Source organism: Phocoena phocoena, chromosome 9 (genome assembly GCF_963924675.1).
Source record: "Phocoena phocoena chromosome 9, mPhoPho1.1, whole genome shotgun sequence".
NCBI lineage: Eukaryota > Metazoa > Chordata > Mammalia > Artiodactyla > Phocoenidae > Phocoena > Phocoena phocoena.
Window position 1 is genome coordinate 93,775,236 of NC_089227.1, and position 20,741 is coordinate 93,795,976.

General features: G+C 40.9%; 2 protein-coding genes across 3 annotated transcripts; one reads left to right on the top strand and one right to left on the bottom strand.

The window, feature by feature from the left end:
• Positions 1-3,324: 3,324 nt before the first annotated feature.
• On the top strand, positions 3,325-4,272 carry TAS2R5 (taste 2 receptor member 5). Its single transcript, XM_065883595.1, is given in 1 exon segment — positions 3,325-4,272. A coding segment is annotated over 1 exon segment (948 nt).
• Positions 4,273-14,680: 10,408 nt separating this feature from the next.
• Positions 14,681-20,417, bottom strand: PRSS37 (serine protease 37). 2 transcript variants are annotated; one of them, XM_065884186.1, is made up of 6 exons: positions 20,391-20,417; positions 19,935-20,049; positions 17,898-18,039; positions 16,349-16,602; positions 15,598-15,734; positions 14,681-14,935 (listed from the first exon to the last, which is right to left on the bottom strand). In XM_065884186.1, exons 2-6 carry the CDS (start codon positions 19,966-19,968, stop codon positions 14,795-14,797), a joined length of 708 nt encoding a protein of 235 aa, XP_065740258.1. In that variant the 5' UTR covers positions 19,969-20,049; positions 20,391-20,417; the 3' UTR covers positions 14,681-14,794. The 2 variants fall into 2 exon arrangements, with proteins under 2 accessions (XP_065740258.1, XP_065740259.1); XM_065884187.1 differs by lacking the exon at positions 20,391-20,417 and having other exon boundaries at positions 14,795-14,935; positions 16,352-16,602; positions 19,935-19,968.
• Positions 20,418-20,741: the final 324 nt, after the last annotated feature.

Here is a 20,741-nt window from a genome sequence, read left to right on the forward strand (position 1 = left end):
GGAGGGTGGAGTTTGGCACTTCATCCTCCCTGCAAATACCTGAATTCCAGTACCCAAGAGGTGGTACTGACCCAGTGAGCGAGAACTCCACCTCTTCATGAAGTGGTGGGGAAGAAGCTGGAAAGACGATGAATATGTGTACATTTATAGCTTTTGTTCCTATTACACGTGCCAATTAATAACATGCTTAATTTTCTCAATTTCTGAATTTTTAGACACATGCTGTACATTAAGAGAAGAATTAATTTGCTCAGGTTAGCAGTTGCTACAGAAGAGTTGCCTTCTAGATGCCATCTAGTGGCAATGTAGGCACAATTTGGGGCGGCATTAGAAAAGTCTATGTCCAGGAATACAAAATGTTTGAGTCCCTGAGATATATCAGATGTAGAACAGGAGATGGAGCTGTACTTAGTCTGGCAACTTGTGGGGGGAAGGCATTTTTTTGGATGAAAGTGGCAGACCTTAGTCTTTGAAACCAAAGTCCCTTAGCTGCTGCTTCCTCCTTCATGTGGCTTTTATGCCTTGGCTAGCCTCTCTGCCATCATCTCCGGCTCTTCCCTCTCTGAGCCCACCACTGGCTCATCCCTGAGACACTGATGGCTACACGTCCCTCTGTTCTGTCATAATGGTCATGAGGAATCAGACCTGTTGAAGGTGTCCACGACATGGGAGAAAGATCTAGTCAGCCCTTACTCTAGAGAATTGCCAACAGTAAAATTAACTTCCTGTAAAATTGTCAAGTTAATTACATTTTTGTTCTCAATTCTTCTTCTCATTTCTTCTTTAATTTTGAAATAAAATGAGAGAGTAACATGCAAAATAGAATAGAAACCAGAGCTATTGCTCTCTAAGCAATGCAAAGTGCTTATTTTAGTAAACTCCAGAAGTCAAAACTGAGTTCTCATGTTTTGCATGGAAAGGATCACATTTTTCTAAATTATTGCAGGTAATCCATTTCTCTTTGCCAGTAGAGACTGTGTATCCCCTGATGAGATGAAGTAGAAAATAGGTATAATTTTGAGATAATGTGTGTGAAGAAAAAGATGAACCTGTGCATTAATTGCTAGATATTTTTTAGACAAACATTATTCTTATTAGAATTAACTAATTATCTCAGTTCTCTACGTGGTTTAGCCTTTCTTAACACCACTTGTAAAGCAGCCCGTCAAGAAACCATCTTTATATTTCTAGTGATTTTTTTTTTTTTCTTTGAGCCCAGAACAGGCTTTCTGGATACACGTCAGTTGGCTGCCATGCTTTGCATGAAGTTCCACTGCTCAGGACCTCAAGTGCGGCAGGGTGGGAGAGAAGGGCAGTTTTGTTTGCCATCCAAAAGTCACTGTAGAAGCCTTGCTCTTGGAGAGGTTCATGCCTCATCCAAGTTTTCTGGCCAGTGGCAGTTATGACCTTCCCCTCTGCCTCTCCACAGCTGCAGGCAGAGTTCTCAGGCTCCAGGCCCTCAGCTGGGTGGGGTGGTGCACAATGTGTGCACCCTGGCAGCAGGGCCTGCTCCCTGCTGTGTTCCTGTGCCTCCTCCACTGCCTGGCACATGGTAAGCGCTCTGCACGTCTTACCTAATGGATAGAAATCCGGTCCCACAAGCGATTATATTACTAGTAGAACAGCTGAGGCCCAGAGAGGGTGCTGGCTTGATTGCAGCTTCATAGAGTGCCCAAGGCAGCGCTGGCACCTGGAACAGAACCTTTTTACTACACCCGTGCTGCCTTCCTAAGAAGCCTGGCCTTTCTCCTTCTTTCCAGTCCAGTTCCACTTTCTTCTCATTTCCTCATAGTTATTTCTAGCCTGTTTTGAACACTCTACTGGTTTTCTATTTTTTGTGAAGCAAGACAAATTTAGCAGCTTAAAACAACATCCATTTATTATGTCACAGTGTCTGTGGATCAAGACTCCTGGCACAGCCCACATGGGTCCTCCGTGTAGCGTCTCACAGGCTGCAGTTAAGATGTTGGCTGGGCTGTGTTCCTTCTGGGGCTGTGTTCCTTCTGGAGCTGTGTTCTTTCTGGAGCTTGCCAAGCTTACTGGTTGTTGGCAGGATTCGGTTCTTTGCATTTGTAGGATAAAGTCCTGTTTTCTTGCTGGCTGTCAGGTGGTGGGATTCGGGGGTGGGGTGGGGTCAATCTAAGCATCTAGAGGCTTCCCACAGTTTCTCACCATGTGGCTCTCTCACAACATGGCAGCTGGATTCTTTAAACCCAGCAGGAGGGCCCAGTTCCTCCTCCAAGACATTATCTGATTAAATCAGGCCAACGCGGGATAGTCTACTTTTTGATTAACTCAAACTTGACTGATTAGGGACCTTAATTACATCTGCAAAAGCCCTTCATCTTTGCCATGTAATATAACCTAATCACAGGAGTGACATCCCATGTTATTCACAGTCCCACCCCTGCTCAAGGATTATTCAGGGTATGTACACCAAAGGGTGGGAACCTTGGGCGCCATCTTAGAATTAAGCCTCCCATAAACACATTTGCATTTGTCTGGTCCCAAGGTAGGTGGAATCTGAACAGTAAATGAAGCACTTTTCCTATATTTCTTGATTACTCTGCTAGTCTTTTTTCACTTCTTTGAGCTCATCTCCTTCCTCTAAGACCTTGATATGACATATATGCTAAGTCAAGTGTGTGTGGATAATTGATCATAAAGGGCAGATGATCTCAAAGATCCTGATTAATAGTAATGGCTCCTCTACCTGACCTCCTATATTTTTTATTATTTGGCACTTAAAGTATGTTTTGGTTCTGTGATTGTTTTCTTTCCCCAAACTTCCCCTACTTCTCTCTTTAATAATGAAATATATTTTTAATTTCTGACTTTATTTGGCTTTCATGCCTATATGTTCAAAGTTCTTTTTATGAAAATAAATTTTCTTTTTTATATGAATGAGCTCACATCTGGCACTGTATAGAACCTAAGACTGTTTTGGTCTTTCTTATTGAGAGATCTTATTATATTATGTGTTGGTATCTAGATGTTAGCCCATGACCCTTGAGAAGGAGAGTTGGTATTTCTGATACGTTTTCAAATCTCTAGTCTCAGGGTTTGTTCAGGGTTCATTCATGTGGATGCAAATATAGAGGGGTTTATAACTTCTAAACTCTCTGTTCCTGGTCACAGCTGTTCAGTCTATGCTTGAGGACAGGTTACAGAAGGGTAAGACCAAATCCAGATTTTGTGATATGAAAATTTACTGTGAGTGTTGTATCCTCTTCAGGGAGTCTGCAGTTCAGCCAGGAGCCTTTCGCATTCATCGGCACTGAAGCAGAGCACCTGCTGAGACAGCAGTGAGAGACTTCCCCAGCCATGCTGACTGCTGTCCTAGGACTGTTAATGCTGGTAGCAGTGGCTGAATTTCTCATTGGCCTGGTTGGAAATGGAGTCCTCGTGGTTTGGAGTTTTGGAGAACGGCTCAGAAAATTCAAGGGGTCCTCATATAACCTCATTGTCCTGGGCCTGGCTGTCTGTTGATTTCTTCTACAGTGGTTGATTATGGTGGACTTAAGTCTGTTTCCGCTTTTCCAGAGCAGCCATTGGCTTTGCTATCTCAATGTCTTCTGGGTCTTAGTAAGCCAGACCAGCCTGTGGTTTGCCACTTTTCTCAGTGTCTTCTACTGCAGGAAGATCATGACCTTTGAACACCCTGTCTACTTGTGGCTGAAGCAGAGGGCCTGTTGCCTGAGTCACTGGTGCCTTCTGGTGTACTTCATGATCAGTTTGTTACTTATAGTCCAGGGTAGCTTAGAGTTCTCCGATCCTTCCCACGGAAACAGCAGCATTTTATACCCCCCTTCAAACTGGCACTATCTGTATATATTATGGCTCAATACAGGAAGTATAATGCCCTTCATGGTGTTGCTTATTTCCTCTGGGATGCGGATTGTCTCTTTGTGTAGACACCGCAGGAAGATGAATGTCCATACAGTCGGCAGGAGAGATGCTCAGGCCAAGGCTCACATCACTGTCCTGAAGTCCTTGGGCTGTTTTCTTATACTTTACATAGTTTACATCCTGGCCAGCCCCTTCTCCATCACCTCCAGGTCTTTTCCTGCTGATCTTACCGCTCTCTTCATCTCTGAGACACTCATCGCTGCCTACGCTTCTCTTCATTCTGTCATATTGATCATGGGGAATCCCAGGATGAAGCAGACTTGTCAGAGAATCCTGTGGAAGACAGTATATACTTGGAGAGAAAGGAGTGGTCAGGAGACTGTTTTGAGACACTTTTTTGATAGCTCTCCAAAAGGGGGCTGACTTTTACATATTTAAAATTTTTCCTTCTTTTTAAAAAAAATTTTTATTTTATATTAGAGTATAGTTGATTAACAATGTTGTGTTAGTTTCAGGTGTACAGCAGAGTGATTCAGTTATACATAGACATGTACCTATTCTTTTTCAAATTCTTTTCCCATTTAGATTATCACAGAGTATTGAGCAGAGTTCCCTGTGCTGTACAGTAGGTCCTTATTGGTTATCTATTTTTTTTTTTTTTTTTTTTTTTTTTATGCGTTACGCGGGCCTCTCACTGTTGTGGCCTCTCCCGTTGCGGAGGACAGGCTCCGGACGCGCAGGCTCAGCGGCCATGGCTCACGGGCCCAGCCGCTCCGCGGCATGTGGGATCTTCCCAGACCGGGGCACGAACCCGTGTCCCCTGCATCGGCAGGCGGACTCTCAACCACTGCGCCACCAGGGAAGCCCCGGTTATCTATTTTAAATATAGCAGTGTGTACATATCAATCCCAAACTCCCAATCTGTCCCTCCCCCTCCCCCTCCCCCACCTCCGCTAACCATAAGTTTGTTCTCTATGTCTGTGAGTCTGTTTCTGTTTCGTAAATAAGTTTGTTTGTATCATTTTTTCTTTTAGATTCCACATATAAGCGCTATCATATGATATTTGTCTTTCTCTGTCTGACTTATTTCATTTAGTATGATACTCTCCAGGTCCATCCATGTTGCTGCTGATGGTATTATTTCATTCTTTTTTTAAAATAAATTTTTATTGGAGTATAGTTGATTTACAATGTTATGCTAGTTTCAGGTGTACAGCAAAGTGAATCAGTTATAGTTAAACATATATCCACTCTTTTTTAGATTCTTTTCCCATGTAGGGTATTACAGAGTATCGGGTCGATTTCTCTGTGCTATACAGTAGGTTCTTATTAGTTATCTATTTTATATATAGTAGTGTGTGTATTTCATTCTTTTTAATGGCTGAGTAAAAGTTTTCCTTCTTTAACGCTATATCAATAAACGGACAATAGAAAATGCAGAATAAAAATCAATACTGTTTCTCTTTTCACAATGCAAAGTACATTATTTTAATATATGAGAGAAATCGAGGCTAGGGCTTTATGTTTGGTAAATGAGGTGTTATGTTCTGTTTATATACAGAAAATAATTCATTTCCTTTAAAATTACATAAATAAGTTGTGTTTTTCCTATTAAATCGAGATTAGGAACAATTAATATAGTGATCCTTAATTTTTATGAAATTTCATCTATCTGTTAATTTTAGTCATTTTAGATAAGCTTAAAAAAAAGTACCAAATAAGTTTCCCATTTCTCTACTGTAGTTGGTCTCGTTATCTAACTGAAAAATAAAACAAAATATATTTCTATTTCTGGGAGTTTCTTTGAGCCCTAGACTTGCCTTTCAGGATAAAAATCAGTTGGCTGCCACAATTGGTATTACGTTCTGAGCCCAGGACCTAGTGTGGGGCAAGATGGGAGTGAGGGGCACTTGCTTCTGCTCCCCAAAAGAACATTGCTCCCTGGAGAGGTCAAGCCTTATTTTCTTTGGTCATTTGACCATCCTGACTGTCCACTCTGGCCTCTCTACAGCCTAAAGTCAGAGTTAAAACTCTGTTTTAACAGAGTTAAATGTTGGGTCTTTGAGTTGGATGGAGATCATCTAGAACATCAAATCCATGAAACTGTGTCTGTTTTTGTTTCTTCCTAAGTTCTTGGTGCCTAGAATATTACCTGGCCCATAATAAACAATAAATGTTTTGTAAATGATTGATTAGCTGTGTTTACTAGTCTTTTAACTCCTTTTATATATTATAGAGAAATTGAGGCCCAGAGAGGGCAATGGCCTGCCCAGAGTTTTGTAGAGAGCCAGAACTAACTTTTCAGACTCCTGGTCCAAGGCTCTTTCCTTTATATCACACTACTTTGCTAAAGAGTTAGCTTTGCCTTTCCCTCCTTTGAATCTTGTCCATTTTTGTATATACTTTCTCAGCCTTCTTTTTAGGCTTATTTGAACACATTTTCTTTGGTTCAGTTCTAAAGGATCTGTAATCCAAAGGACAATACTTGATATACTTAAAATTTGTTTTTCACTTCTACTTTCATTAACATGTTCTAACACATGTCTTTTCCGTATCCAAAGCTATGAACTGAGGTATGTGCTAGCCACATGTGGATGTTAGTCATAGTTCAAGGGAGGGATAGCTCCACTGATGTCACTGTGAGCTGTGTGAGGTCAAGCACCATCTTTGTCTTCTGGAAATGATAATATTCATCCTTTTCAAGTATGGAGATGCTTCTCTAGGGTTATATTTTTAGTAGTAGAATGAATTTTCCACTATGCCATGCCTATTTTTGTACAGCTCTCTGTTGTGACCAGCTGTCATAATGATAATAACCTAACATTTGTATTGGGCTTTACACTTTATCAGGTATTCTTATATGTAGTCTATTATCTCATTTGATTTTAATAGCAACTCTATGCAGGTAGTAATTCTATCCCCATTCTATAGATGACAAAACTCAGGCTGGAGTGATGATTTGCTTAACATCATCAACTAGTAAACAGTCAGATAAAACAGTCCCAAATGTTTGGACTCCAAGTCTTGTGCTTTTACCAGTAAACCTTAAGTTCCTCTTGTTCATACTTGTAAGACTTCATGCCGGGATTAGCCTGTGGAATGCTCAAGTTTGAGAGTATTTTTAAACAGGTGAAATAAGCAACTAATCTTTCATGTTTGGTGTTGGTGGGATGCCTGGGAGTCAAGATCCAAAATCATGACAGACTGAAGTATCTATGACTTGCTTTTCTTAGGGACAAAACACTTGCGTTTTCCCAGTCATCTTTTGGGGTTGGATTTCCTTCCTTTTCCGTGCGTGATTTAGCTCCTGATGGATGTGAGGCTACTTTGTGTTTTATCCAAGAAAACAAATCTGGAGGCAAATCTGTGCTTTTGAATTGAATCTTCTGTAATTAAATCTTTTATAGTTTGCATTCTCCGAGCTGCAGCTGGATCCATGTTCATGCGCATAAGTGTGTATGTATGTGTGTAGGTCTTACTACTTCCCTTTCTGTTATGGGGTATGATCTCTGATGGTGCAGCCTAGAGGGGGACTGGAAAAAGATGTAAACAATACAGAAAGGTAGAAAATGTACAGCAGCATTTCCCATTCCACTCCTTATTAGTCCCACTGCCCAGATGTGGTCACATTTTACCATTTGTCTTAGTTCTTCTGGTGATGACTTTCACATCTCTAAATAATATTTTGCCTTTCTTACTTGGTTTATCAACTTTGAAACTGTAACTTTTGAATCCCATTCATCAAAGTTTGGGAATCATCTCACTTAACCCCAAATTTATTCCCCTCTCCTATATTTGATTAGTTTTATTTACTTGTCATTCTTCTGATTACTAATTTTGTAACTTCAAGTAATATGTTTTTCACTTTACTTTTTGAACCATAACTTATGACAGTGTCTACAGAATCTAACTATGTAGAAATTAGTGCTTTAACTCTCATGTACTTTTCCCACATCCCAACTCATGTGTCCAACTTGAAATGACTTAAGGAGGAAATTAATTTATTGGAAGGAAATTGGCTATCTTTTAGAATCAATGGGAAGTCTGGAGAGTCAACATCAGAATGGGAACCAAGAGGGTTTAAACAGCTGAGAACACAACCAAGTCACTCTAGAGGGACTGATGCTGGCAGCAACACTCACATTTCAACTGTCAGCATTGTGTCCTAGACAGTGCCACTGCCTCTGTGAATGTATCCCTTTGTGTCATAGTACATAAGCCCTAGCTAAGAGCTTCTGGTTGGCTGATTCTAGGTCACACACCTGCCCTAGACGATAGGTCCTGTGGTGAAAAAAAGTCTGATTTCCCTTTGGCTTCTAAAATATGTATTTTTAAATTAGATGAAATAATGTACTCAACAGTGAGGTTAAGTAGCAGAATCGATACAGCAGACGGTCGGTGAATGAACTGGGAGGTCAGCTCAAAGAACTCTCTCAGAAGGTATCAGGAAGCAATAAAAAGATGGAAATAGGAGAAACAGTCCAAAAAATTAAGCATATAGATTGAAGACGAAAGGAACCACTGGAGGCAACTTTCTCTCAATTAAAGAGAAAACGTTAGCAATATATAAGCATTTTAAGAGCAAAGCTGAAAACTTTGCTGAGGGGCTTTCCTTTAGTGGGAGCTAGTGGAGTGACTTCAAGAACTTCTACATTTTATGTTAAATACAGTTATCATATGAGCCAGCAATTCCTCTCATGGGTATATAGCCAAGAGAAATGAAAATATATGTCCACACAAAAATTTACCAATGAATGTTCATGGCAACACTGTTCATAATAGTCAAGAAGTGGAAACAACCCAAATGTCCATCATCCAATGAATGGATAAACAAAATGTGGTGTGTGTGTGTGTACATGCACACACATATTCATACGATGGAATATTATTCAGCCATAAGAAGGAAAGAAGTACTGATACATGCTATAACACAGATAGACCTTGAAGCATTATGCTAACTGAAGGGAGCCTGTCTCAAAGACTGCATATTATATGATTCCCTTTCTATGAAAGGTCCAGAATAGGCAAATCTATAGAACCAGAAAGTTGATCAGTGGTTTCCAGGTGCTGGGGAATAGAGGTATTGGGTAGTGACTACTTATGGGTATAGGTTTCTATCAGGGTCATGAAAATGTTCTAAAATTAGATGGTGGTAATAATTGCTTAAGTCTGTGACTATTTGAAAAACCACTGAATTATACACTTAAAGACACATTAAATAAATTAAAGATGTAAGTATTGGAAAAGAAGAAATAAAACTCATTATTTTAATATATGATTGTCTACATAGAAAATCCCAATAATCTAAACAATTTTAGGAAATAAGTTAATTTAGAAATGTAGCTATATATAAGGTCAATACCCAAACGTTAGTGTGTTTCTATATAGCAGTATGAAACTAGTAAACCTGGGTTTTCAGAAAACCATTTTTCGCAGCCTCTAGTGTGCTGTAAAATTCTGGGAAAGCTTTAGTTAGTACAAGCTTCATGGTGAAAGTCAGTTTCAGGTTCTCAATCTTGGCTGCATATGAGAATCACTTTGGCAGATTAAAAAGTATCCCAAGTGCCCAGGTCTTGCCCAAGAGCAATTACATCAGAATCTCTGAGATAAGACCCAGGCATTATGTCTTTTAAAGTTCCTCATGTGATTCAGATGTGCAAAAACGGTTAAGAAAAATAGAGTATTAATCTCATTGAAGTTCTCTTAGCATAGTATCACTGAGATGAACTTATCTTGAATATAAGGTAAAAGATAACTTTAAAAAGCAGGTATCAACAGTTCAGGCTTTTTTTCTTTTAATAAGGTTTTATTATTCAGCACTGGATAATTCTGAGGAACTAGTAAAAGAGTTGGAGGAACATCTGATGACAGCAGCATTCACTTCAAGGCCCCTAGCTTTGCAAACTGGCTTTGGGTTTTCCCAGTATCCCCACAGGAGCAGTAACCAATCCAAATCCTTGCTCCTGAGATCCATGTCCTGGATGTTTCCTGGATGGATCCCTTACCCTCTTCCCTTCTTTTGTCCATTCATCGTCATCGCCTTCTGGGTACATTCAGGCTCCGGAGCCACATTTTGTCACACTTTATTATTACAACTTGTCATAAACACATTCCTCATCCTCACTTTCTCACCCCGATCGTGGCATTTTCACTGTTCTCTATTTATCATGATATCTCTAGGAGAGCAGACACCACCTTTCCCAAACACCTTTCAACTCTATTTTCTGCATTCCCAAGGAGAATTCTTAGAACCTGCTCAAGTTTTGGGGATCCTTGTCAAATGAATCTCAATATGTACTCTCTTTGAAATGTTACCCCAGTGCTCCCAATTCCACTTTAGTTTTCTTTCACAGTACTTATCTGACATACATTTTAAAATTTAACTACCTGTACCTTTAAACTAGAATGTATACTCCTTGAGGACAAGAATCTTTTTCTTTGGTTTTCTTTGTGTCTTCAGTGTTTAGAATAGTAGATATTGTTGAATGAACAGCTATGGGCACCAAAATGGAGCCATAACATATATACTATTTCATAAACTGAGTCTTATAATTTTTATGACAATACATATTCTTTTACAACACCATTTTAAATGATCACACGTATTATTGTGTATGGTTGTACTGCCTTTTTAGAAATTAGCGATACTCTCTGGCCCCCACCCCACCAGTTTTTGCTCTCTACAGTGCTGCAGCAAACATCCTTGTAAAACTCTAAAGGTAGAAGGCAGAATGTGCATAATTCGAAGGTTTATCATATGCACTGCCAAATTTTTGTAGAAAATGAATATGCACTTCCACCAGAAGTGGGATCCTAATTTTAAATAGGGTTAGTCAGACAAGACTTCACTAAGAAAATATTTAAACAAAGATTTTAGGAAGTGAGGCAGGTAGCCATGCAGGAACCTGGGGAAAGTGTAAAAGTTTGAGGTAAGAAAGTGTCTAATGTGTTCAAGGAGGAGCGAGGAGTCTACTGTGGCTGGAGTAGAGGGTGTAGTGGGCACTGAGGTCAAAGGGGCCATGGAGCCCATGATTTTAGGGACTTTATTATAGACCATTGTTCGAATTTTATCTTCTATTCTGAGTGAGATGGGGAACGATTGGAGGGTTTTACCAGAGGCAAGTGACAAAACTTGACTTAGGTTTTAAAAGACCACTTAGGTAGTTGTACTGAGAATAGGTTAAATTTAGTAAGGCAAAAGTAGAAGAATAAAATGGGTTGGGGTATATTGCGCTGCTCCAAGTTTACCGGGGTGGTTGCAGTGGAGACAGGGAGATGTGGTAAGATTGTCGAAATGTTTTGAAGATAGACCTGGCAGGATTTACCTATAGATTAGATATAAGATATGAGAGATGAGAGGAATCAAAAGTGACTCCAAAATTTTTGGCCTGAGTAAATCGCAGGATCATCAGCTTGTCATCAGTTCATATGGGGAAGATCGTGGGTGAGGCTGGTTGACTTGTGGGTAAGACTTGGAGTTCAGTTTTGAACATGTTAAGTTTGAGATATATATTAGATATCAAAGTAGACTATATGAGTAAAATACATGAGACTGGACATCAAGGGAAAAGTCCAAACTGGAGATATATATTTGGGAGCTGTTAGATTATATATCATATTTAAAATCTTAAGACTAGCATAGATCAGTAAGGAAGTGGATGATATGGATAAGAGAAGAGGGCCAAGACTAAAACTCGGGGAACTCTGACGTTAAGAGGTTAGAGAAATGTGGTGGAATCAATAGAGGAGACTGAAAAGAAGTAGCCAGTGAGATAGATGGAAAAAAGATGACGTCCTGGAGGCCAAGTAAAGAAAATGTTTCCAGGAAGAGGGAATGACTAACATTTTCAATTGATGTTGATAATGTCAAGTAAAATGAGAGCTGAGAATTGACCTGTGGATTTAGAAATATACAAGTCATTGGTGACTTTAGAAAGAGTAGTTTTAGAGGGAGTGCTGTGCAAAAGCCAGATTTGAGTTGGATCAAGAGACTGGGATGGAGAGGAATTGGTGAAAATAGACAACCTTTTCAAGAAGTTTTGCTATAAATTGTAGGAGAGAATAGCAGCCGGGGCAGGGGACATGAGATCTAAATACAATTTTTTAATGGGAGATATAACAACATGGTTCTGTGTTGATGGGACTGATGGGAGGGGGGAGAGAGAGAGAGAGAAAGAGACAGAGAGACTGAGAGACCGAGAGACCAAAAGAGAAATAGTACCAGAGTGATTTTCTTGACTAGAAGAGAGGGGATGGGATCTAGTGAATAAGTGGAGCCTTCGCTTTAGATACAAGCTGTTAAAATCTGCACAGAATCATCAGGAAAGCCTATGTCAAGAGCAGAGTCATTTATTAATAATCGTTCCAGCTAGGGAAAACTTTATTAAGAACAGAACATCAGTGATGTCCACAGAAGGGGAGTTACAGAAGGTTTTTTAAGGGCTAGCTCTTATGATTATAAATTGGGTGATCTTTGCTGGGTGGGCTTTTGGAAATGGGCAATGGATAAGGATTGGTCACTTTTAATTGGCTTTGGAGCACAGAGTGCATTCAGTGTTTCTTTTTCCATCTGGATTCTGAAAGTTTTGTGGTCATTTCTTTCCAGATAGGTTGTGGTTTGTTCTTGCTTGTTTTGCAGAATTGATAATTTTCTGACAGGTGGGACTATGGATTTAATTTTCATTTCTCAGACTTCCTTTTGGTCATCCTCTGGCTGAGGCTATAGGACAGATGATTTTGAATGGTGATCCAGATCTACACTGCTGTTTGAGTTATCTTTTGTCATATTGGCAGTAATTTTGATTTAAACAAGTCCTAATCTTTCTTGTTGCTTCTATTGCATAATTGTTCTTTGCATCATTTGAGGAGACAGCAGCCGCATGGCAGCATTTAAGGGAGTTTTCACACATTTGAACATAGCACAGTTTGCAATCTACTTCTAAGAGTGATTGATATGATTTATTTATGCCTAAGTCATAGGCAATGGGAGTAGAGGAACTACTTCGCCTGGAATATTGTTGCCTTTGCATTCAACACTTGAAGGCTTGACTTCAACTCAAGGAATTTTTTTTTAATGGATCTAAGTTTGTTAAGGTTGTGCCTTGACCAGGTTGCTACCTTAAAAGGAAAGGGGATGTTGGCCTTTTTTTTTTAATGTTTTCCTCTGACATTCTTTTTAGCCTGATTTACATTTCACAGGGTCAGGAAGCAATGCCAAGTGGCAAGACAGTATTAGAAATTCTATTTTGGGAGTGTGATGAGATTGGTGGGAAGTATCAAGGAGGCTTGGATGCCATTCTAATAAGTTTAGATATTCTCAGGGCAATCGGACACCATTGAAGGTTTTTAAATCCCATTATAAAAAGCAGTTCTTTTAGGGGCTGTGGATTTAAAAGTTGTATTAGTTTTCTGTGGCTGCTGTAACAAATTACCACAAACACCTTAAATCAATAAATTGTATTACCTTAAATCAATACAAATTTATTATCTTACAGTACTAGTAGTAGGTCAGAAATTTGACAGATTTCACTGGGTTAAAATCAAGTTGTCAAGGATTGTAGGACTAAGGTCCCCATTTCTTTGCTACTTGGTGGCTGAGGGTCATTTCCAGTTTCTAGAGACCGCTCATGTTCCTTGCCTTGTAGCTCCCTTTTTCCATCTTCAAAGCCTGCAGTGGGGGGTAGGTCCGTCTCATGCTTGGAATCTCTGCTGCCTCTTCTGTTGTCACGTCTCTCTGGCCAAATATTCTGCCTTCCTCTTCCACTTTTAAGGGCCCATGTGATTACATTGGTCCCACTCAGATAATCCAGGATAATCTCAACGTCCATAAGCATAATCACATCTGCAAAGCTGCATTTTCCATGTAAAGTAACATATTCATGGGTTCTGAAGATTAGGGTGTGGACATTTTGGGGGGGCATTATTCTGCCTGACACAGACGTCATTAAAGTATAGATTGTATTTTAAACCTTGGGAATAGAAAGTATTACTCAAGGATAGTGTGGGGTTGTTTCCTGAATCTTCATCTGCTGGGACATTACTTTAACCTTCCTTGTCCTATGTGACCAAATCTCTTGGGTATCCTGAATTCCTCTATCACTTCCAGATCTGGGATACCTGGAGAGATGTTTTACCAAGTTCTCAACCAGAGGACTGGTACCTGCTTTCTTGACCTTGTTAATCCCATGGTCTGAGGCCAAACCCAATTTCTGCCCTTCTTTCACCTCCTCTCAGCTATCTCTACCTCTTAAGCTCTGCTGCTGCCCTGATACTGTGCTCTCCTTGGATCTAAATGACTTCTTCATCTTGCTCTGGAGCTGCCAGGCCTCCCTTTGGACTTGTGATTGTTGTCACTGTCCTGACATTTCTTTTCAACCTCCTACCCATCCACTAGCTCTCTCCCTTCAGCCTGCTGCATTTTTGGGAGAGTTTATTTCAGTACCCAAGATCTGAGACACAATTGAGAGCTTCAAGCCCTTTGAATGTTAAGAGAGGTAGCAGGAAAACAGAAGCCAGCATCTGTTGTGATGCTATGGACTTGCCTATAATTTCGAGGCTAAGAGCACAGGGCTGAAAATCTGACATTTTGGGGTTCCATTTCAGGTTCTTATATTTACCAGCTATAATAATGTTAAGTAACCTATATTAGTCTCAATTTTCTTATTTGTAAAGTAGGAATAAACGATAACCTCAAAGGCTTGTTATAAGCATTAAATGAGATCATGGATATAACCCAGTACAGCGTAGAAAGTGCTTATTTCATGTTTTGTTCTTGGTTCTTCAGATCATTATGGGATATGGACAGAGACACAAACAAGAAAACATAGGATACTGGTGTGATACATCCAAATATTTCTATTTGGATGTTTTATTTTGAATTTGGGGAAAGTTGCGGTTAGTATTGTCAATGGCAGAGCCACTGGGATGCAGAGGGAGTAGTTTGGTCCTATTTGTCTTTAGTGACGTTCTCAATCCAGGTGATATATTTCTGAACATTGGTGTAGATGCCCACATCCCCTCCCATGAAGTGTCCGACCTCGATCCCCTGTAGCTTGCCTTTGCAGATGACAGTAGCAACGGCCACCTCCTACAAGGGATCATGCAGAGAGAGGGAGAGAGACAGATATGGTCAGATCTTCTCCCTATAGGAGCCCTCTCGTCCGCAATGTGGATGCGCCCTGTCTAGAGGTAGCATGCTGCCTCAAGAAAAGAGCACTGAGTTGGGAGACTGGAAGCTTGAGTCATTTATCTAGCTTTGTCGTAACTAATCTTGTGTGACATTGAGAAAGTCAGAGAAAAACCTTGCTAGAACTCACATGTAGAATGAGTCAAACTCCATTTGTTTGAACTGGTGAAGCCAGTTTCAATTGGTGAAAAGTTTCAGTTAATTTTTTAAAAGCAATGCCCGTTTCATAGCTGCATCTATGAGAATAAAAACCTAGCAAAGTGTTATTAACTCTAGATACTGCGTGAGGCCCTTTAATGAATGCAGACATCTCTAAGGAGGGCCCTTTACTGAAGGTAATGGGGGGCTTTGCTGCAGCCTTATCAAATTTTCAAAAAATTATGAAGCTGTGGGCTTTCAATTTTTTAAATATCACGATTAAATAGTTAACTGGACATATATAATACAAGTAAGTGAACATATATAATACAAGTAAGTGAAAGTTGAATAGAGAGAAAAGATAAATAGTTAACTTGACATATATAATACGAGTAAGTGAAAGTTGAATAGAGAGAAAAGATTACCCCAAAAATTCGACTGAACACTTTCACAAATTTAACGCATATGGAGTTTCTGTGGCTTTTTCCTTGTTTGGTTTTCTGGCAGCCTGCATCAGACATCATGGGGGCCTCCAGGTTCTGCCTTAAATCAGGGTGTCTGCCTGAGGGAAGACAGGGATAAAAGAAACCTTCCTGTTCACAATTTTTTTTCACAATTGTTATTTAGTGCTCCAATTACCACCTTCTATTTCAACTGGTGTTTTGTGTGTGTCTGAGGAAAATAATGAGACAAAGGGAAGACATGATTTTGTGCATGGTTAGGAGAGTTAAACTTGAGGATTTCGAAATAGCCTTTATGTCCCTTTAAAAAGCAGAGTTTTCTTTCTTCTCTGTGTCTGTTCTTGGAGGCATAAGAGGTGACCTGACTCAAGTTCTCTGGTGTCCTCCACATGTTAAGTGAGCCAGTATGGGAGAGGGGAGCACAGACTCTTTAACGTGAATTGGACCTCTGACGATCAGGAATGGCGTGGCCTCTGTGCAGAGTCAGGTGGCCTGGTGGCCCCCTTTGCCAAAGCTCTGAAGAAGCAGTGGAGCATTAGTTACCCTGGGAAGGGAGGGGCTTTGGACTTTTGGGAGGCTCTCTTTTAGTCAGACCACTCATATAGTATCTCCCTTTGGTCTCCACCCATTCTCCTCCCTTCTCAGCTATACAGACATGGGTGCTCCTCTTCAGGGATAACTGATGACCCTGGTTTTCGGTGGGAGGTGCACTCACCGCTGTTGTCTTGGCTCCAGTCCAAGCCTGAAAGCATACAGATGGTGCCTGGCTTGACGGTGCTGGTGGCGAGGGGAATGGGCTGGACTTTATGGTTGAGGATGGCGGGCTTAGCCAGCCTAATGAGCATGAGGTCATCCTGGGGGGAACTATGACTGTAGTTCCAGTAGCGGACAATCTGGATAGGGTCAATTATCTGCTCTGTCCCATCTCTGATTCTGATCCTGAGATTTCCCAGCATCACTTTCAGGTTTCTGGAGGGATAAAGGGTTGGAAGTAATCATCATCATCGTCGTCAAAGCTGATGTTGAATGTTATAATGTGCCAGATACTTTGCCAAGGGCTGTATCTGGATTCTGGATTACGTCATTTACCACTCACAACAAATCTGTGAGGTGGATTCTATTTTGAATCCCCATTTTACAGATGAAGTAACGAACGGAGGCACATAAGAGTATTCACCCATGTCACACAGTTGAGTTGTGGAGCCTTTAACCACTATGTTTTTTTATGTAGTTTCCTTAATGTAGTGGAGAAGAAAAGGATGCACGGCGTAGAAATATTATTTTCCCTCCTTTCCAGCTCCAGCCTATCAGATTGGGTTATTTCCATTCTGGTGGAGGTAAGAGAATGAGGTGACTTGAGTGTTGGGTATCTCCTGTTTGCCTCATCAGATCTACTCACAACTCTTTCATCCTGCTCTGTACTTTGGAAGGTGATATATGTGGATTAAGTCAGTGGGCTTTCTGGTCCTCTAGCGTTTGATTCATATTTGGCCAATAAGAAGTACCAGAAAGTAAGGGGAGGGAGAAGGGAGAGGTTGGAGTATTTATCCTCCCATCTTTCTTCCTGTAAGGTTGCCACAGGGCGTGGCTGTTGGCTGTCTCTTGACCAATGGTTACAGCCCCTATCAGGCAGTACCTGCGCACAGCGCTCTCTCTCTCTGTCTCTCTGTGTCTCTCTCTCTCTTTCTTTCCCCCTCTCCCCTTGTAAACATTCTCTCCCCCGCTGCTTTAGGTCTAGGGGTAGTAACTGCACCTTTCTAATACTAAACGCGGGGGGACTGAACTATTCCCTGTGTTTTCCCTATAACGAGACCATATCTTTGTCATTAGTTCTTTTTATGAACTCTCCTCAACTTAATCAAATTTGAGTGTACCATCAGTTACCTGCTGGTCCCTTAACTGACAAAACACATTCCTATTTGCCAGTAAAAAACTTTAAAAACCGAAGGGAGACTGAGGAGGCATAGTACTTAGAACGGGGCTCCACAAGAGCTGCACTGCTGACGTTTGGGGCTGGGTACTGCTCTGCGGTGGGGCTGCTCTGTGTGCGGTAGGGTGTTTAGCCGCATCCCTGCCCTGGCCTCTGTTCGCTGGGTAGGCGCCCTTAGCACAGCCTCCCCCCATCCCTCACCCCATTGTGACAGCCAAAGATGTCTGCCTTTGCCAAATGTAAATACCCTGGAGGGGAAGCTGCCTCTACTTGAGAACCACCGACGCAGAATGAGTAGTAGCTGTTGTAGTGGGTAAGGATGCCCAGCACTCACGGTAGGTAGCAGTGAGCAGGCGCCAGCACCCAGTTGCTTTTGATGAGGACACCCACACAGGGGTTGAAGTGAGACTTGAGGTATACCAAATAGGGGGCATGGTCTTCTTTCTGCACAGATGATTGAGCGGGGAAAATTGTCCCTGAGAAACATATATAAGATGTTCTTAGAACGAATAAGACAATCAACAACTTCCTAGTTGAATAGAAATATGGATGATTTTAAAGAAGTAATCAGTTGGCCAGGAAATGTGAACATGTTTGACATTTTTTCCGAATCAAAATGTAAATCAAAATGGCATAGTGTTTCATCTAATATTTATACTAATCATTTTTGTTTAATATTGGTAATATTCAGTATAAGAAAGTACAATGAGAGAGACTCTCATTTAGTGCTTATAGGAATGGGAATTTATTCTATTTTCTTGAAAAGTGGTTTAGAAATGGGCATCAAAAATTGTAAATGGTTCGTCACCTTTGACCTAATATTTCCAAAGCCAAGAATTCTTGATTCTAAAGAAATAATCAGATGTAGACAAAGATTATTAATAAATGTGCTCATTTTAACACTATTTATAATAGCTAAATGGTTGAAATATGAGTGTCCAATGCAGTAATGTTGGACATTGAAATACAAAAGTATATGAACAAATGGAACGTCATATATATTAAAATTGTATTTGTAAAGAATATTAAACAGCAAAGGAAATATTGATAACCTTTAAGTTAAAAAATAAAAATGTACATTAATCCAGTAATCTAATTGTCTAAAAACAAGTAAAGAAACAAAAACCATTAAAAATAAATAAAGCCTGGGAGTAAATTCAGACAATGCATTAGCATGTGTTGACTGAGGTGGGATTATGAATGATGTTTATTTTTTCTACTTTTTAATATTTCCAAATTTTCTAGTATGAACATGCAGTGCTTTGATAAATGAATTATGTTATTAAAAAAAAACTAGAGCGTTTCCCTGGTGGCGCAGTGGTTGAGAGTCCGCCTGCCGATGCAGGGGACGCGGGTTCGTGCCCCGGTCCGGGAAGATCCCACATGCCACAGAGCGGCTGGGCCCGTGAGCCATGGCCGCTGAGCCTGTGCGTCTGGAGCCTGTGCTCCACAACGGGAGAGGCCCCAACAGTGAGAGGCCCACGTACAGCAAAAAAAAAAAACCAAAAAGAAAACAGCAAAAAAAACACTAGAGAATAAAGAGGAGGAAGGCTGATTCTAGTATCAGAAATATTGTTCTTGTCTCAGCTGCCCTTCGTTCTTATGTTAATCCTCCCCAAGCCCAGTCTTGTACCTTACCACACCCTTCTCTGTGTGGTCACACAGTTAGAAACCCCAAGGAAAAAAGGGTGGAGTATTATTAAGGACAAGAGACATTGAGCTCTTGTTCTAAGTGCTTTACATGGATTTATTTAATCTTCACAATGACTCTATAGTGTAGGTAGTAATATCCCCATTTTGACTGTAGAAACTGAAGCACAGATAGATTAATTAACTTGTCCAAGCTCACACAGCTGATTTGTGATGCAACCTAGGCAAGTCAGGGTGTGGTGGGAAAGGCCTCACCAGCAAATTCTGCCATCAGAAGAACTTCATGGTAGTCAGGAAGTGTAGGACATAGGGCCCTAGCATTTGATCTTTTGCTCCCATGTTCTCCATTCCCTGCATTCTGAGTCTCTAAGCTTTTGAAAAAGGGTGCATATCAGATGTCAAAATGAGTACTCTGTCCTTGTGACTACACTAGGCTTGCCCACTGTGTGATGAAGCCCACATTTTGGAATAACCAGGGTGGAACACTCACTGTTGAGCATTCTCTGAGGCAGGTGTACACCATAACCTACCCCATAGCTTAGCACTGGGGCTCAGCCTGTCCCGAGAGCCTTTGGAGTCTGAGAGGGGAGACCCCTAATTATGCTTCTGACAGTTTTTCTTGACTCTTCTTTTGCACCTTCCACACATCCTGCCTCTGCCTCACTCCATCCTATATTAACCCGTGCCTTATAGGACAGAGTAGAAAGTCATGGATACATACCAGCAAGGACACTCAAACAGAAGATAAATTTCATAGCCGTCTAAATCTTTCCTTGTGAGGTGCAGAAGACCAGCAGAAAATGGAGCTCTCAGCTCAGTATTTTCCTCAGGAACACCTAGGAGAGTCAGTGGGTATGGTTAGGCATGGGGGCACGCAGTGGGATTGAAAAGCAGCTCTGGGCATAGACAGGAAGGAGGAAGAGGGCTCCAGATAGGCAGATGGAGGCCCTTCTGCTCCAGGGAAGGTGGGGGACTGTGCCTCTATTGGGGTCTCTTAGGGAAGGACAAGGAAGCCTAGTTCCTAGACTTCTGCATCCAGGTCCCTCTATTTGCTGTCCCTAAAAGCCCATTTGCCTAAAAGTAGTTAAACTGTCTGTGGGAAAGGGAGCTCCAGGCTTAGGACTTATCTCCCCATGGAGTTTTTCCGGCCAGGGCTGTGGGGGACAGGATTCTCCACCTTAGTTCACGAAGACAGTGTGCTCAGGTTTGCTCTGAACTCCCTAACAGTTACTTATCCTTTCCTTCAGCCCCTCCCATCTTTATTACACTAACTTCATCTTTCCCAGTGGTCACTATTTCATCACTCAGCCATCATCACCAGCTTGGTCTGGCTGTTGCGATCAGCACCTTTGAGCTATGGAAATGTGGAAATGGAAAGCATTCATTGAGCGGTTGTTTTTGACAGTTGGAGAATGACTTACATTCTAGATTACATTAGATCTAGGATCTACTGAATGGCTGGTGACAATTCAGAAGGCAGTACCTTTAAGTGTTTTTTACCTAATGAAAAGATTTCTCAGCCAATAAC

What these genes read in the sequence shown, in the direction of transcription:
- PRSS37 (XM_065884186.1), bottom strand. Translation starts at nt 19,968, where the DNA reads ATGAAATTTATCTTCTGTTTGAGTGTCCTTGCTG. An exon ending in CCTGCTCACTGCTACCTACC is followed by an intron (nt 16,603 to 17,897) that starts GTGAGTGCTGGG and finishes TTATCCCTCCAG; the next exon opens with AAACCTGAAAGTGATGCTGG. An exon ending in TGTTCAGTCGAATTTTTGGG is followed by an intron (nt 14,936 to 15,597) that starts GTAATCTTTTCT and finishes GATCCCTTGTAG; the next exon opens with GAGGTGGCCGTTGCTACTGT.